At 40.5% G+C, this 19,137-nt stretch overlaps 1 protein-coding gene across 1 annotated transcript in view; it reads right to left on the bottom strand.

Moving 5' to 3' along the window:
- PGM5 (phosphoglucomutase 5) overlaps positions 1-19,137 on the bottom strand; it is a 191,305-nt gene that overhangs the window by 165,218 nt on the left and 6,950 nt on the right. Inside the window, exon 2 of the mRNA XM_029202378.1 lies at positions 1,214-1,376. Coding sequence (XP_029058211.1) covers positions 1,214-1,376 — 163 coding nt within the window. The remainder of the gene's footprint in view (positions 1-1,213; positions 1,377-19,137) is intronic.

Below are 19,137 nucleotides of genomic sequence, written 5' to 3'. Positions count from 1 at the left end.
TCCATGTCAGATAAGCATCAACATTCAACCGTTTCACTGTGCTGAGGAGCACAGACGACCAAAATGGGTTTGAGACCCCCTTATGCCATTTCCTCGTCATGTCACCCTGGGCGACGTGATGCTTAATTTTATGTGTCAACTTGCTTTGGCCACAGAGAGCCCAGATGTTCGTTTAAACATTGTTCTGGGTATGTCTGTGAGGGTGTTTCTGGATAAGATTAACATTTGAATCAGTAGACTGAGTAAAGCAGATTGCCCTCCCCAGTGTGGCTGGGCCTCATCCAACCCACTGAAGGCCTGGACAGAACAAAAAACTGAGAAAGGGAGAATCCACTCTCCGCCTGACTGTTTCCAGCTGACACACTGGCCCCTCCTGACTCAGACTGGACCTTACACTCTGCTGCTTCTCAGGCCTTCGGACTCAGATCAGAACCCTAACATCCATTGGCTCTCCTGGGCCTCCAGCTTGCTGACCAAAGATCTTGGGACTTCACAGCCTCCATAATCACATGAGCCAATTCCTTATAATAAATCTCTATACAGATCTTCCTCAACTTACAATGGAGTTATAGTCTGATCAACCCATTGTAAATTGAAAACATCATTAAGTCGAAAATGCATTTAATACACCTAACATCATGGCTTAGCCTAGCCTACCTTAAGAGTGCTCAAGACACCGACGTTAGGAACACTTTTACAAAATCATCTATCACAAAGCCTACTTTATAGTAAAGTGCTGAATATCTCATATAATTTATTGAATACTTACCAAAACTAAAAAACAGAAATGATTGAATGGGTACAGAACGGCTGTAAATGTACTGGCTGTTTACCCTTGTGATTGGGTGGGAGCTGCATTTGCTGCCCCTGCCCAGGATCACGAGAGGGAATCATACCACGCACACATTGCTAGCCCAGGAAAAGATCAAAATTCAAAATTCAAATGAAGTAGTTTCTATTGAATGCATATTGCTTTTACACCATTGTAAAGTCAAAAAATCTCTAAACCAAACCATCGTAGGTTGGAGCCCGTCTATGTGTCCTATTGGTTCTGCTTCTCTGGAAAACCCTGACTAATACAGGCACCTCACTAGATTTTTCTGAGCCATTTTCTCTCTTCCTTGCTTGTCCACCATCAGTGGGTCACTGTAAGACTATGACAATATAAAAAGAAAGAAATCATGACAATTAAGGCATATTCTGAACCACATACCTCCATTGGCAACATTAAATTTCACTCCAAACTCTCCCCCTGGTCCTCCAGGGCAGTGGCTGGCTGTCAGGATGATTCCACCAGCTGCCTTGATCTTTCTGATAATGCAGGATACAGCAGGTGTCGACAAGATGCCATTCTGTCCAATAATCAGCCGACCAATCTAGATTAGCCAAGGAAAAAAATCAATCCAGTTACATGGGATTGAAGTGCACTTCAATGAGAAAGTGTCCCAGGCTCTATTAGCACACACTAATCACCTGGCAAAAAGAACTGAGTGGGGCTTGCCTGGTGGCACAGTGGTTGAGAGTCCGCCTGCCGATGCAGGGGACATGGGTTTGTGCCCCGGTCTGGGAAGATCCCACATGCCGCGGAGAGGCTGGGCCCGTGAGCCATGGCCGCTGAGCCTGTGCATCCGGAGCCTGTGCTCCGCAACGGGAGAGGCCACAGCAGTGAGAGGCCCGCGTACCGCAAAAAGGGAAAAAAAAAAAAAAGAACTGAGTGGGGTTAAGGTGGGGGGCATGTGTAAGGGGGTGGGGGGAAGGGTAGCTCAGGCGTTGTCTTTCCTTCCCCATGTCTTCAAGACCATTTGGGACACCCACATCTCACAGTCAGTTATTAACCTGTAAATGGGATCTGCCTCATTGATTTTCAGTAGTTTAAAACACCTGCTTTTGCTGTACACCTGAAACTAAGGACATTGTTAATCACCTATACTCCAATATGAAATAAAATTTTTTTAATATATTAAAAAAAAACACCCACTTCTGATGACCAAAGGGTTAGCTTGAATCACACAAGAAGTTCTTAGTTTGTTACTGGCTTAGAAACCGCACGTGTACATGCTGGAAATTACAAGAAAAAAAAAAACAGAGCACTTGTCTGCTTCACCTTCCTTCTCTGCCTCAGCACAAGCTCACACAGTGGGGACCTGATCTGCTACATCCTCATCGTCTGCAAGTGTATTTTAGCTGCACTTGGAAGGCCCAGTCTCCCGAAGGCAGAAGTCCTATTTTGGCAACATGTGCTAGGGACATTGGAGAAATCCAGCCAAGCTAGGCAGAGATCTGGAGGTCATCCATCAGTGTGGCCAGACTATCTATAGCTACAAAACTGATTTTTTTAAAAAGAAAGAAAACAGCAGAGCCCTGCAGAGCATTACTCCATATGCTTTGTTTTAAAATAAGGCCCAACGTCATCCAATCCAGTGGTTCTCAAATGTTGCTACAAATCAGAATCATTAGTGAAGCCTAGAAAATTCTAGTACTAAGTAGTCTAGTAGTCTAGTCCAGTACTAAGACTGCATTCCAGACCAATTATATTGGAATCTCGGGGTGGGATCCTGAGCTCCACAGTTGTTTCTAGTATTCAGCCAAGTTTGGTGATCAAACCCCCTCGCTACTCAAAGGGCCAGAGGCATGGGCATTACCTGCGAGCCTGGGAGAAATGTTAAACCTCAAGCCCTACCCCATACCTACTGAATAAGAATCAGTATTTAGCAAGACCCCACCCCTTCTCCACATAATTCATTTGTCTATTAACGTTTGAGAAGTACCGACATAGCCCAGCAACCAAAACCAGCTCCCGTGTCCAGCTCAACAGCAGTTACCCTGGCACCAACGATAGCATTGCTGGAAGTAGGTCACTGACCAGATATGACAATGAGAAAATATACCCAAAAAAAAAACCTTTAAAGGGCAAACACAAGAGCTCCAAAAACAAAGCACTCTTGCAATAATTTAGTATAGAAAGACCCACACTCTCCACAACCTCCCCAGAGTACATATTTTCAAGTGGATGAGGCAGATTATAAACAAATAAGCCTAATAGTAGTAGTGGTAGTAGTAATTACTAGTTGGGTACATATTGGAAAAAATCAGCAGGTTTTGGTGATAGAGAATAATGGGGTGTCAATTTTAATAGTAACAGTAACAATTATAAGAGCTAAGGGAGCTTGGATTTTATTCTAAGTACAAGGGGAATCCATAGAAGGGTTTTAAGCAGTGGAAGTGACCTGCTATCAGTTACATTTTTTAAAGATCATGGGCTGAGCAATCCAAAAGATCGTATTAAAAAGCAAGTCATTCACATCAGCAAAGCATTCCAATGTCCGTCCTCATCTCCCACCAACCCCAGGTAAAGTCAAAGTCTTCATGGTCTACCAGGCCCTACATGATCTGACTGCCATCACCTGCCATTCTCCACTTCCCTCCCTCCCTCTGCCCCGGCCACACTGGCTGGTTTGCTCTTCCTCACACATATCAAGTGTGCTCAGTGCTTTTCCATTTGCTCTTTCCTCTCCTTAGAGCACTCTTATCCAGGTATTCATAAGCCTGACCCACCCCATCCTTTGGGTTACTGTTTCAACGTCAACGAATCAAAGATAGCACCCTTGACAGCCCTATACAGTAGGGCACCCATAAGTCCCTAATTTCTCTACTGGCCTCTATTTTCTTTATCCTGTTTAGTCTTCTGTATTACACATATTACCCCTTAATACTTTCCATTTTATTTGTTTATTTTCCCACTATATATAAGTTCTAAGGACTTTGGTTTTTTCACTGCTATACTCTGAGTATCTAAAACAAACTTAGCATATACTAAGTACACAATAAGTATATGTTGAATTAATTAATTGAAAAAAATGAATGAATGATGAGGGAGTGGCTTCAATATGCAAAATGCATTAGAGACTGACAAGAGCAAAAGGAGAAAGATCAGATGGAAGGCTCTCACGGCAGATCTGAGTGTGGACAACATCTTGGACTAGACCAGAGGCAGCAGAAATGAAGAGAAGTGATTACATTTGAATATATTTTTGGAAGGAGAATGAACAGAACATGTGGGTGGAATGAAATATGGAAGAGATATATAGTAGCCAGCCCCTAAGATGGTCCCCAATGCTCTATGCATTTTGGCATTCATACCTCGGTGCAGGACCCTCCCACAGCGAATAAGGCAGATTTGAGTGATTAGTGATGGTGTGTAACTTCCAATAAATGACATTGCTGCTTCTGCCCTGCTCTCTTGGATTGTTCACTCTGGGGGAAGCAGCCACCATGTCACCAGGACACTCAAGGAGCCCTGTGTAGTCACCTGAATGGAGAGGACCTGAAGCCTCCCACCAACAGCCAGCACCCACAAGGTGAGCCACCTTGCACTAGACCCTCCAGCCCTTCAAGCCTTCATATGACAAAGCCCCCACCAATATGCAACTGTGACCGAGTCAGAACAACCTACCTCCTGTCCCAGAGAAACTGTGAGTAATAGTAAATATTTGTTTATTTTAAGCCACTAAGTTTTGTCATAATTTCTTACACAGAAATAAATAAATAAAACAGGGGCAGTGAGGAAAGGAGCCAACTCACAGCTTCTACCTTTAATAACTTGATGGATGGTGGTGCCATTGATTGAGAAGGGAAAGACAAAGGACAAAAATTTCACTCATATTTTATCCAGAGCCAAGATAAATCATGTTCCACATGCTTTTGTTAAAATTTATTTAGTCATTCAACTTATTTTATTGAGTATTACCATGAAACAGGCAATGTAGAAGACCCTGCAGGTACAGTAATGAATACAAATTAGTCACTACCCTCAAGGAGTAAACCTGCAGATTCAAGAATGTGAAAAATATTTGTAACTTTTGTTCATAATTTTCCCCCTCTCCTATTTTTCAGGATTATTCTTAAAGAAATAATCTTTAAAGGGGAAAAAGGTATTATGTGTAGACATTTCCTATAGTGGTATTCATTAGACGTAAAAAATTTTTTTAAATCATTATAAATGTCTAATAATGAAGAACCTGTAAAATAAAGTGTGATGTATCAACTTATGGAATATTCTTCAGCCATCTAAAAGGATTATTATGAATACCGAGCACCTGTGGCAGACTTGGTGAGCAGTCCACAAGAAGTTATGCTCCCCTTTCACAGGGCAGAACTGTTGCTGGGCAGCAGCTGCCCAGCCAGGGGCTACATTTTCCAGACCACCCTTGCATCTAGCTGTGGCCACATGACCAGTTCTCGCAATGAGTGATAAACTACTATGAGAATAAGAAAGAAGTAATGTGTGTTCCTTCTGGGCTAAGGATGTTAAGGAGTAGATACGTCTTCTCCTCACTGCTTATTTCCCCTTCCACAGACTCAACACAGGTGAGCACACAGCTCGAGGAGATGCCAGAGCAAGAACATGAAAAGAACCTGGGTGCCTAACTCACAGGATGGGCAAGAGTCTTTGTTCACCAGCAAAATCTCCATTGGACTATTACATGAGTGAGAAATAATTTTCTATTGTTTTTAAGGGAATAAAAATTGCCGAGGAGACCTTCAAGTCTCCTGGCAGAGGAGTAAGACATGGAGATCACCTTCCTCCCCACAAATACATCAGAAATACATCTACATGTAGAACACCAGAACACCTACTGAATGATGGAAGAAGACCTGACTTCCCAAAAGCCGTGTGGCTGACAGGGTCTTCATGCTCCGGCCGGGTGTCAGGCCTGAGCCTCTGAGGTGGGAGAGCCGAGTTCAGGACATTGGTCCACCACAGACCTCCCGGCTCCACATACAATCAAATGGCAAAAGCTCTCCCAGAGATCACCATCTCAATGCTAAGACCCAGCTCCACTCAATGACCAGCAAGCTACAGTGCTGGACACCCACAGCCAAACAATTAGCAAGACAGGAACACAACCACACCCATTAGCAGAGAGGCTGCCTGAAATCATAATAAGGTCACAGACACCCCAAAACACACCACCGGACATGGTCCTGCCCACCAGAAAGACAAGATCCAGTCTCATCCACCACAACACAGGCACCAGTCCCTTCCACCAGGAAACCTACATAACCCACTGAACCAACCTTAGCCACTGGGGGCAGACACCAAAAACAACAGGAACTACGAACCTGCAGCCTGCAAAAAGGAGACCCTAAACACAGTAAGTTAAGCAAAATGAGAAGACAGAGAAACACACAGCAGATGAAGGAGAAAGGTAAAAACCCAGCAGACCAAACAAATGAAGAGGAAATAGACAGTCTACCTGAAAAAGAATTCAGAGTAATGATAGTAAAGATGATCCAAAATTTTGGAAATAGAATGGAGAAAATACAAGAAACATTTAACAAGGACCTAGAAGAACTAAAACACAAACAAACAATGATGGACAACAAAATAAATGAAATTAAAAATTCTCTAGAAGGAATCAATAGCATAATAACTGAGGCAGAAGAACGGATAAGTGACCTGGAAGATAAAATAGTGGAAATAACTACTGCAGAGCAGAATAAAGAAAAAAGAATGAAAGGAATTGAGGACAGTCTCAGAGACCTCTGGGACAACATTAAATGCACCAACATTCGAATTATAGGGGTTCCAGAAGAAGTAGAGAAAAAGAAAAGGACTGAGAAAATATTTGAAGAGATTATAGTTCAAAACTTCCCTAATATGGGAAAGGAAAAAGTCAATCAAGTCCAGGAAGTGCAGAGAGTCCCATACAGGATAAATCCAAGGCGAAACACACCAAGACACATATTAATCAAACTATCAAAAATTAAATACAAAGAAAAAATATTAAAAGCAGCAAGGGAAAAACAACAAATAACATGCAAGGGAATCCCCATAAGGTTAACAGCTGATCTTTCAACAGAAACTCTGCAAGCCAGAAGGGAGTGGCAGGACATATTTAAAGTGATGAAGGGGAAAACCCTACAACCAAGATTACTCTACCCAGCAGGGATCTCATTCAGATTCGATGGAGAAATTAAAACCCTTACAGACAAGCAAAAGCTGAGAGAATTCAGCACCACCGAACCAGCTTTACAACAAATGCTAAAGGAACGTCTCTAGCAGGAAACACGAGAGAAGGAAAAGAACTACAAAAACAAACCCAAAACAATTAAGAAAATGGGAATAGGAACATATATATCGATAACTACCTTAAATGTAAATGGATTAAACGCTCCAACCAAAAGACATAGACTGCCTGAATGGATACAACAACAAGACCCATATATATACTGTCCACAAGAGACCCACTTCAGACCTAGGGACACATACACACTGAAAGTGAGGGGATGGAAAAAGATATTCCATGCAAATAGAAATCAAAAGAAAGCTAGAGTAGCAATTCTCATATCAGACAAAATAGACTTTAAAATAAATATTACAAGAGACAAAGAAGGACAATACATAATGATTAAGGGATCAATCCAAGAAGAAGATATAACAATTGTAATTATTTATGCACCCAACATAGGAGCACCTCAATAGATAAGGTAAATGCAACAGCCATAAAAGGGGAAATCAACAGTTACTCAATCATAGTAGGGGACTTTAATACCCTACTTTCACCAATGGACAGACCATCCAAAATGAAAAAAAATAAGGAAACACAAGCTTTAAATGATACACTAAACAAGATGGACTTAATTGATATTTAAAGGACATTCCATCCAGAATAACAGATTACATTTTCCTCTCAAGTGCTCATGGAACATTCTCCAGGATAGATCATATCTTGGATAACAAATCAAGCCTTGATAAACTTAAGAAAACTGAAATCATATCAAGTATCTTTTCCTACCACAATGCTATGAGACTAGATACCAATTACAGGAAAAAATCTGTAAAAAATACAAACACATGGAGGCTAAACAATACACTACATAATAACCAAGAGGTCACTGAAGAAATCAAAGAGGAAATCAAAATATACCTAGAAACAAATGACAATGAAATCACGATGACCCAAAACCTATGGGATGCAGCAAAAGCAGTTTTAAGAGGCAAGTTTATAGCAATACAATCCTACCTCAAGAAACAAGAAACATCTCAAACAACCTAACCTTACACCTAAAGCAATTAGAGAAAGAAGAACAAAAAAACCCCAAAGTTAGCAGAAGGAAAGAAATCATAAAGATCAGATCAGAAATAAATGAAAAAGAAATAAAGGAACAATAGCAAAGATCAGTAAAACTAAAAGCAGGTTCTTTCAGAAGATAAACAAAAGTGATAAACCATTAGCCAGACACATCAAGAAAAAATGGGATAAGACTCAAATCAATAGAATTAGAAATGAAAAAGGAGAAGTAACAACTGACACTGCAGAAATACAAAGGATCATGAGAGATTACTACAAGCAACTATATGCCAATAAAATGGACAACCTGTAAGAAATGGACAAATTCTTAGAAAAGCACAATGTTCTGAGACTGAAACAGGAAGAAATAGAAAATATAAACAGACCAATCACAAGCACTGAAATTGAGACTGTGATTAAAAATCTTCCAACAGGTTTCCCTGGTGGCGCAGTGGTTGAGAGTCTGCCTGCCCATGCAGGGGACACGGGTTCGTGCCCCCGTCTGGGAAGATCCCACATGCCGCAGAGTGGCTGGGCCCGTGAGCCATGGCGACTGAGCCTGCGCGTCCAGAGCCTGTGCTCTGCAACAGGAGAGGCCACAACAGTGAGAGGCCCTAGTATTGCCCAAAAAAAAAAAAAAAAACCCTCCAGAACGTAGGCATAGAGGGAACTTACCTCAACATAATAAAGGCCATATATGACAAACCCACAGCCAACATCATTTTCAATGGTGAAAAACTGAAACCATTTCCACTAAAATCAGGAACGAGACAAGGTTGTCCACTCTCACCACTCTTATTTAACATAGTTTTGGAAGTTTTAGCCACAGCAGTCAGAGAAGAAAAAGAAATAAAAGGAATCCAAATCAGAAAAGAAGAAGTAAAGCTGTCACTGTTTGCAGATGACATGATACTATACATAGAGAATCCTAAAGATGCTATCAGAAAACTACTAGAGCTAATCGATGAATTTGGTAAAGTAGCAGGATACAAAATTAATGCACAGAAGTCTCTTGCATTCCTATACCCTAATGATGAAAAATTTGAAAGAGAAATTAAGGAAGCACTCCCATTTACCACTGCAGCAAAAAGAATAAAATATCTAGGGGTAAACCTACCTAAGGAGACAAAAGACCTGTATGCAGAAAACTGTAAGACATTGATGAAAGAAATTAAACATGTAACAAACAGATGGAGAGATATACCATGTTCTTGGATTGGAAGAATCAACATTGTGAAAATGACTATACTACCCAAAGCAATCTACAGATTCAATGCAATCCCTATCAAACTACCACTGGCATTTTTCACAGAACCAGAACAAAAAATTTCACAATTTGTATGGAAACACAAAAGACCCCGAATAGCCAAAGCAAACTACAGAAAGAAAAATGGAGCTGGAGGAATCAGGCTCCCTGATTTCAGACTATACTACAAAGCTACAGTAATCAAGAGAGTGTGGCACTGGCACAAAAACAGAAATATAGATCAATGGAACAGGATAGAAAGCCCAGAGATAAACCCATGCACCTATGGTCAAATAATCTATGACAAAGGAGGCAAGGATATACAATGGAGAAAAGACAGACTCTTTAATAGTGGTGCTGGGAAAACTGGACAGCTACATGTAAAAGAATGAAATTAGAACACTCCCTAACACCATACACAAAAATCAACTCAAAATGGATTAAAGACCTAAATGTAAGGCCAGACACTATAAAACTCTTAGAGGAAAACACAGGCAGAACACTCTATGACATAAATCACAGCAAGATCCTTTTTGACCCACCTCCTAGAGAAATGAAAATAAAAACAAAAATAAACAAATGGGACCTAATGAAACTGAAAAGCTTTTGCATAGCAAAGGAAACCATAAACAAGACGAAAAGACAATCCTCAGAATGGAAGAAACTATTTGCAAATGAAGTAACTGTCAAAGGATTAATCTCCAAAATATATAAGCAGCTCATGCAGCTCAATATCAAAAAAACAGACAACCCAATCCAGAAATGGGCAGAAGACCTAAATAGACATTTCTCCAAAGAAGATATACAGATTGCCAACAAACACATGAAAGAATGCTCAACATCACTAATCATCAGAGAAATGCAAATCAAAGGTACAATGAGGTATCACCTCACACTGTCAGAATGGCCATCATCAAAAAATCTACAAACAATAAATGCTGGACAGGGTGTGGAGAAAAGGGAACCCTCTCGCACTGTTGGTGGGAATGTAAATTGATACAGCCACTGTGGAGAAAAGTATGGAGGTTCCTTAAAAAGCTAAAACTAGAACTACCATATGACCCAGCAATCCCACTAATGGGCGTATACCCTGAGAAAGCCATAATTCAAAAAGAGTCATGTACCACAATGTTCATTGCAGCCCTACTTACGATAGCCAGGACATGGAAGCAACCTAAATGTCCATTGACAGATGAATGGATAAAGAAGATGTGACACATATATACAATGGAATATTACTCAGCCATAAAAAGAAACGAAATTGAGTTATTTGTAGTGAACTGGATGGACCTAGAGTCTGTCATACAGAGTGAAATAAGTCAGAAAGAGAAAAACAAATACTGTATGCTAACACATATATATGGGATCTGAAAAAGAAAATGGTTCTGAAGAAACTAGGGGCAGGACAGGAATAAAGAAGAAGACGTAGAGAATGGACTTGAGGACGTGGGGAGGGGGAATGTAAATTGGGATGAAGTGAGAGAGTGGCATGGACATATATACACTACCAAACGTAAAATAGCTAGTTGGAAGCAGCCGCATAGCACAGGGTGATCAGCTCAGGACTCTGAAACCACCTAGAGGGGTGGGATAAGGAGGATGGGAGGGAGGGAGGAGATATGGGGATATATGTACGCGTATAGCTGTTTCACTTTCATATAAAGCAGAAACTAATACACCATTGTAAAGTAATTATACTCCAATAAAGATGTTAAAAAAACATCAAGTTTTTTTGCTATAACAAAACATTTAAGTTTTGTTAAAACATTTAAATATTCAAGTTTATTTGCTATAACAACTTACACTTTCTTAAGTAGTAGAGAAGGAACATAGACAATGCTTTAATGATAAGTCAAAATGCAGATATCTAAATAACTTTTAAGCTATTACAACAATGTACAATTATGTACACTTTGGGGCTAGCACTTAGAAAAGTACAGAAATAAATATGTACGGTTTATTTGTTAAATAGGAAAGAATATAGATACAGTTTATCTTATTAAATTTGAATTTTTTTAAAAGGTAATATCTTCTCTGTTTAACATTAAAGTGGGAAAATACACTTGAATAAAATTTCAACCTGAAACATTTTAGTTGTCAGTGGATGATTAATAGGAGATTAAATTCTAGTTATCTGGAAGTTTTTGCTCTGTGGATCTGCTCATTAACCCACCAATACCAAAAAAAATGAGGTAATGCTGGACACTGTATATAACTCTAGTTGAGGGACTTCTGAGAGGAGACAACTGCTGGAGGGGATGCAGGAGAGCGGGTGATGAGGCTTCTAAGATAAGACATGGAAAATCGTGAAGATATTTGTGTCCCGTGGGAATGCTCACCAAAAAGTGACCTCAGCAAAGGAGGATTTAAATAATCAAGTGGCTAGAAGGACCAGCTCTGTCAAACCAGTCTGCCTCTTTCCCCAGCCACTCCTGTCATTGCCCAATGGGCTCGTGAACAGGGTGGCCGACGGCTGCAGGGAGGGAGATCAAGCGTGGGCTCAGCACATGGACCTCCACTCATCAAGGCTGACCTGGCTGCGGCCACCGCTGAGGGCCCTATGTGCCCCCAGCAGAGACCAGCCCTCAGCCCAAACTCCACCTCTGTGTTCACATTACCCTCTCTGTGTGTGTGTTTTCTCCTCTTCTGTAAATTCTCCCTCTCCTAATTAGCCCAAGGCAAATGTCATCAGAAAAGCTATGACTTTCAAGATCTAGTAATTGATCAAAGAAACATAACCTTTGGAAGCCCTGTTGTATAAAGAAAAAGCAACGGCAACTTAAAGTTAAAAGATCTAGATATGAGTCTTTGCTCCACCCCTGACCTAAGGCAAATTGCGTCACTTGTCTGAGGCACCTTGTCTTCATCTGCAAAGTTGAGAGGGTTCAGGGTCATGAAAATTCGTGTAAGATGAGATTATATAAACTCTTCATGAAGCTCAACATGACCCAAATCATGCTATTGCCTTCCCCAAGCCCCCTCTCCTCCCCCAACATTTAAAATTCAATTTTAGACCTTAAATTAACCCTTAAACTACCATTTCCCTTTCTGAAAAAGTCTTAGAAGTACTATTCTCTGCCAATGTTGCAGACTGCTACCTTGCAAGAAAAAGATGGTCTACCTACATCATTGGCTTTGGTTTTGTTTACAGCATTGAAGCAGGCAACATCTGACTTCTCTTCCTGAGTGAAACCCAGACCACAGGCTGGGGAGGTCTGAGCCATGGCACTCTGCTGCTCCCTCGCTGACCCTCCCAAAGGGGCACTGGAGGAACTGTCACGCCCATACCATAGTCTGTCTTTGACTGGAGGAAAGGAAACCCCACCCAGCCCTGCAGATGGTGCACCAACCTGGGTGGGCTTTACTGCTACTGAGAAACATGTCCTTCAGTTCCCACTAGGAAAGGGGGGCAAAGTAGACCCCGGTCCAGTGTTGCTTACACACACACACAGAAGGCACACAGATACAGACAGATACCAGGATCCACAGGTAGCCATGAGAACACTGTCACACCAGCGCCTGCAGACACATACGTGAGGCACACACTTTCCCAGACACCCAGATACACAGACCCAGCATTAACTTGTTCTTATCCAGTCATGACTGCTAAATGCTAGGGAAAGGGAGGATGTAGCAGGTAGCCATGTGCAATTACCATCAATCATTTCCCTCAGTGCAGTTACTTATAATCTCTCTGAGTTTATTCTTCTAACTAGATGCCGGCATCTTCCACCAACTCTTACGCCTCACCTAGATTGCATCACCATTTACTCCACCCATGAGTGGGCACAGCAAGTGCCTCAGGAATCGATATGCCCTTCCACATACCACAGACCAGTGTCCTGAAATAGAGAAAATTTTATTTCGTGAAGCTTTCTCCAAGCACATCCATACTTTACACCATGTGCCATATACAACGAATTTTTTTTAATGATTTTATTTCTGATGGCTCCCTCTTTTCAGAACACTAACAACTACTCTTCTAACTTAGATTTAGTACGAGTTCAGTTTCTAATTACCTCAGGTTAAAGTCCCAGAGAGCAGCAATATACAATTTAAACCCTCAGGCTAGAATCTCAGGGTAGACGTGGAATTTTGATACCAAATGATTTTTCCCCAGTAACATAACACTAAAGAAAGCAGGATTGTTTTCATGTGTGAAATCACTTAAATAAGATTTCCACTTTCTGGTTTCCTTTTAACTTTAAGTAAGTCATAAAAAAAGAGTCCCACAGAGAGAAAAGAAAAAGTAAGCATGACATTCTTCAATAACCTCTGGTCACTGTGTCACATCCCTGTCATTCCCAAAGTGAATCAGAGAGAGTAAAAAGGGCACTAAACAGAAACTTCCTTGATGCTTCACAGACAGAGTGCTGTACAGGACCACACAGCCACCACCATGTCCACCTACAAAGTGCATGGAAAGCCATAAACACAAAGATGCCTGTTTCTCATCTCCTTGGTTAAACAAAAAACAAAAGCCATGAAGGAAACCCAGAGCCACGCTGCTGTGGATGGCCAGGCTTCAGTCTCTCGTCCCTGCTGTCAGAGAGGAGTACCAGCCCCTGATCACTGCTGCACATGAGTAAGCAGGAGATGGCTAAGTGGAATTTTGAGAAATAACAAACTCAAGACATGGATGTAGTTATCCAAACATCAAGGGACTTCTCCATTTGCACATGGATAATTGTGCAGTTATACGCTCTGTTACACGGAGACCAGATGGGAGCAACCGAGCTCATCCTCAGATGCGTGTTCCCCTGGAAGCCTTGACACACATACCCAGGGGCTGGAGGGTGAGACGAGAGTTCATTAGAACCAAACCAAGCCAATGTGGGAATCACATTTGTTTCCCAACATCTGGACAGGTGCAGAAAAGTCACAGGCGTCTGGAAGTTTGGCCCAAGTTCTATTCCTCAATCAGCCCACCAATTCTCAACGTCTCACTGAGAAGATCAGGCACTCTAGCTTTTCTTGGGTGCAAAATGGGGGCAATGAAATTGGAACTTATGTTCCTACTGGTAATTCAATGCTTGGAAGATACTGAAACCTTTACCTTAAGATATAGAACTCGGCTCACTGAAAGAAGAAAGGGCTCTATCTGCTGCCATTTTATGAGGTGATCAACCCAACCAGGTACCAGGATAAGAACTGTTGGCTCCATCTGGGTCAAGAAAGCAGGGCTGAGTGCCCTGAGATAAGCTGAGATTTTGGCATTCAACGGGAAATGATGCAAAAATGGACTTGCCACCTGCCGGCTATATGACTTTGGACAAGATCCTGAACCCTCTGTATTTCAGTTTTATTACCTAAAAGATAGAGGGTGAAAGAAAGTAACACAGCCAAGCTCCAGCTCAGCATCTGACACCCAATAAATCTTTGATATATTTCCCTTGCCTTCCTTGCTGGTGTCATTTCTTGATTCTTAATTATGAATTTCTAATTCATAGTAATTGAATGCAGTTGTTGTTTCACCAACCTGCAATGGTTTTCTAATTACAAATATATATACGACTTTTATATATATGATAAATATATGTATATATAGTATATGTATGACATTTAGAAAGTACTCATAAGCAAGAAGAAAGTAAAACTCATCTGTAAACCTAAAAGTGACCACAGTAAACATTTCAGTGTCTAACCTTTGTCTATGTGTCTTGGGATATCTCTCTCTCTCTCATTTACATATTTATATTTTTACAAAAGGGATTGTCGTGTAGTCTACATCTTTCACTTAACATATCTACCCCTTCCGTGGAGTCTATCTTTCTCTGTCACTGACTATTTTTCCACAACATGATTTTAGTGGCTGTATAGTCTTCCATTATTTAAATGTACCGTGGTTTACTGACCAATATAAAAGTGTTCTTTTACCTAAGTTTTTATATGCGAAACTAAAAATGTTTGAGGACTAAACCCATCCTATGGAATAAATTTAACTCAAAGTAGCTTGCCACCAATTAAATACAAAATTAGTTGTAACACACCTACGTAAGTGCAATGTCTTCTTTCTTCTTTAACCACCATAACTGCTCATTAAGAAACTGCTGAAGTCCATGGTGATTAGTGACAGGACCTCATGTCTGTATCCTCGTCTTGGCCCGGATCTTCCTCTTTTCATTGCCCCATTTATGCCTCTGACTTGCACCGTCCACTGGTATGTCCCATGCCAGACTGCTAACTTACCCACGTTACTGAGCTCACAGCAGAGAGCTATCCGTACAAGATCCTGCCTGGAATGCAGGATTTATACTACTTATATTTCTTACTATTGGTCCATCCAACTCCAGCACAAGTTCTATTTATTATCATAGAAACATAGGTCATTTGGGAACATTTAGTCACCTCCTTCAACTCTATGCTGTCTTCAGATACTTCTGTCACCTGGGACTCTGCTCTACTCTCTTTTTGAATATATCCAGGGAAGAAGATGTATCTTCGGGGAGGGGGTGTCCTGGGCACATGTGCACACACATATGCTATTTGATAAACTATCTAAATGCTTAAGAACACTTTCCATCTGGAACCTTTATAAGTAGACAGTATACACACACACACACACACACACACACACACACACACATATAAAATCCCAAAAGAAAAAACTGACTATCTTTGGCTCTTTTATAGATAGAATACATATATAGAGATTCATATACATATTCCTCTATATATGTGTGTGTGTATTTTTTCCCGGAAAAATCTCAGTCTCTCTTTATAGCTATGTGTTTTTCCCTGAGTAGTTGTCACAGTCAATTAAAATACATATATGCGGATCTTCAAATAAATTCCATCAGACCAATATCTGTCTGGTTGGGAAATAATTACTGTCCATTTGCTAAATGCCACCAACCCTTACACTATGTTCCAGTGAACTAAAGACCTCTGGCAATCACAGATTTACAACTCAGCAAGATTAAACAATTTACTGTTATTTATGACAGCAAAGCTAGGTCTTCTGTATTATATTCCACGTTAGCATCTGTCACTTTACATTTGGGAGATCCTGTCCAAAAAAAGATTATGCCTCCTAACCAAACATTCAGCAGGGCTGTAGGAACAGGCACCCTGACAAACATCCTGACAAAATGCTTTAATGCATCGCTAGAGCTTGCAGCTGTGCATTTTCAGACTAGTCAGCAGATGAGCGTGGAGTCTCTTAGCCTCTGCTTCGTCTGTTCCTCTCAGTAATCCCTCACATGGCCCAGTCCATTAGGCTTGAAAATCCGCATGAAATGAGCAGATTAAGATCTGGCCTCAGTTGGGGCAGTGGAGCAGGTATAGAAGGGTGGGTCTGCTCCTAACCTAGCCTGAGCCTCAGAAAGGTTTAAGATTGAAAAGCATGGCATTGACTCAGCTGACTCATAATAGGAAATAATGCACAGACCATGCAAAAAGAAGTCCTTTATGTTAAGCTAAAGTCCACGCCAGAGCACCTGCTGCCACCTCAAATACCGTGACAGGGTGTGCACACATGTGTGTTTGTGTGTGTGTGTGTGTGTGTGTGTGTGTGTGAGCGTTCATGCTGGGAGAGGGGAGAGCATCATGACTTCAGCAGTCGCCACCCAAGCCTTAGCCAGCAGCCTGCAGAAATGCCGAAAGTCTTACTAAAGCAACTGTGACCACCTCATCGACGGGCGCCTTCGATCAGTAAGGCTACTGAGAATAAAAAGCATATATGCACATGTCCTTTTATTTTAATCGGAGAAAAATAGTTTGGTAATAGTGGTGCTATATGAATCAATAAAATAATTGACAATAATCCATTATCTCATTCAATCCTCCCCAAACCCCTGGAAGATGTGGGAGGCAAGTATTACGACAGTGCCCATTTTTATAAACGAGGAAACCCCAGAAAACAGGTGACTTCCCCACAGTCATACACGTTGCAAATGATAGTATAATGATTCAAATTCAGAGCTTCTCCTTTTTTTCTTAACTACTCTCTAGTGATGTGTTTAATTATGAAAGCAAGGCATATATACGTGTGTAATTACTTAATAAAGAGAAGTATATGAGTAGAAAGGGAAAGGATTCCCCTCCCCCACCAAACACACCCACATACCCCAGATATATTCACTGTTAACTGTCTGGACTATGTTCCTCCAACCCTATTTTCTATGCCTAATTATATACACAAAAGTGGGATCATGCTACACATGACCCTCTACTAATTGCTTTGTTTCACTTTAACAAACTATCATCCACATCTTTCTCATGTCACATATAGATCCACCTCCTTCATTTATGGATATTAATGCATTCCTAGTGTTGTTGTGTCATAAATTATGTACCTGTTCTCTACTGCTGAACATATAAATTGTTTCCAAGTTTTTTTTTTAATAAAGCTGTTTTTTTTTTTTAATTTTTTTTTTTTGGGGGGGTGGCCCAAGCTGAGCAGCATGTGGGATCTTAGTTCCCCAGACCAGGGATTGAACCCACACCCCCTGCATTGGAAGCGTGAAGTCTTAACCACTGGACCACCAGGGAAGTCCCTCCAAGTTTTTCTTTAGCAAAATGTTGCAGTGAGTATTCTTGTACATAAATGTTTCCACATTTGTATTAGAAAATTTACAGGATATATTCTTAGAGTAAAGGATTCTTAGATTATTGGACAAGTACTCTATTAATTTAGATACATACTGCCAAATTGCCTGATCAAAAAGTTGTATCAATTTAACTTCCACCAACAGTGTACAAACATGACAATTTTCCAACACCTATGCCAGCTCTGAGTATTTTCTGTTTTTTTCAAATTAATGGATTGTTTTTATTTGTATTTCTTTGGTTACTAATGAGGCTGATCACCTTTTCATGCATTTGTGGTTGCTGTTGACAATATTTCTTTTAAACTGTTTGAATTTTCTTATTGATTTGGGAAAGCTTTTCATATATTGTAGATATTAACCATCTGCTGTAAAACTCTCCTCCTAGTATTCTGTGAGGTCTTTTGTCAAGCAGGATAAACTCTGGTCCTATGATTTCAAATTCTTTTCTATTTTTTATTATAAATGTCTAAATATAAAACTACATATCCCTAGCTACCAAACCGGACTCTTATTAGAGGAAAACAATAGAAAGGCAGTAAGTATTCTATTTGTACAAAGCATCTATTAGTAGAGACTTGGAAAGGGAAAGAAAATTGTCTCTGACTTTATGCCAAGAAAAAGAATTTCTTTGGGGATTCAGTGTTCCTAAAAATTTTTTTTCTTCAAACAAATACAGGCATTACTCCAAAATTTGACGTCACTAACAATGCAGGAGATGAAAGGTATTGAAAGACTCAGAAAATGTGGATTTTAACAAGTCTTGTGTATATCCCAGATATCCTCTTATTCATAAGTAATTCGAGTCAAGTCAGATGAAAGAACCGAAAACTTTCCCTTTGGCTATGCAAGTATAAACAGTAAAGGCATACTGGCCAAATCTTGAGTGTTTGCAATTAGCTGTCAAGGCTGTAGGCTAACAAAGGACATTGCAGCCCTAGCTTTTTACCTTCAATTTAAAAATCCCTGGGAAATTCAGACCTTTTTTTTTTTCCTGCTGCCTATTATTCCCAAATAATCCTATTACAGTGTCCATTCATGTCACTGTTGTCTAACAGAAGAGTGGCCAGAGCCCAAAAGATGAACGGTAAGGTTGGTAAAGCCAATACCTCTCCTGAGATTCCCCCCAAATAGGTTCCAACTTCTATTCCTCAAGGCTGTACAGAAACTAGCAAACTTCCAGAGTTCACAAAGGGAACAGATGTTTTATAAAAAATTCTTAGGGCAAGTTTCAGACATAATGTTGCTGATGGGTATCTGTCTTTTC

The sequence above is a fragment of the Monodon monoceros genome, unplaced genomic scaffold, assembly GCF_005190385.1.
Source record: "Monodon monoceros isolate NGI ecotype Baffin Bay Population unplaced genomic scaffold, NGI_Narwhal_1 Super_Scaffold_5, whole genome shotgun sequence".
Classification (NCBI taxonomy): Eukaryota; Metazoa; Chordata; class Mammalia; order Artiodactyla; family Monodontidae; genus Monodon; species Monodon monoceros.
This window is presented reverse-complemented; position numbering and strand designations above follow the sequence as displayed.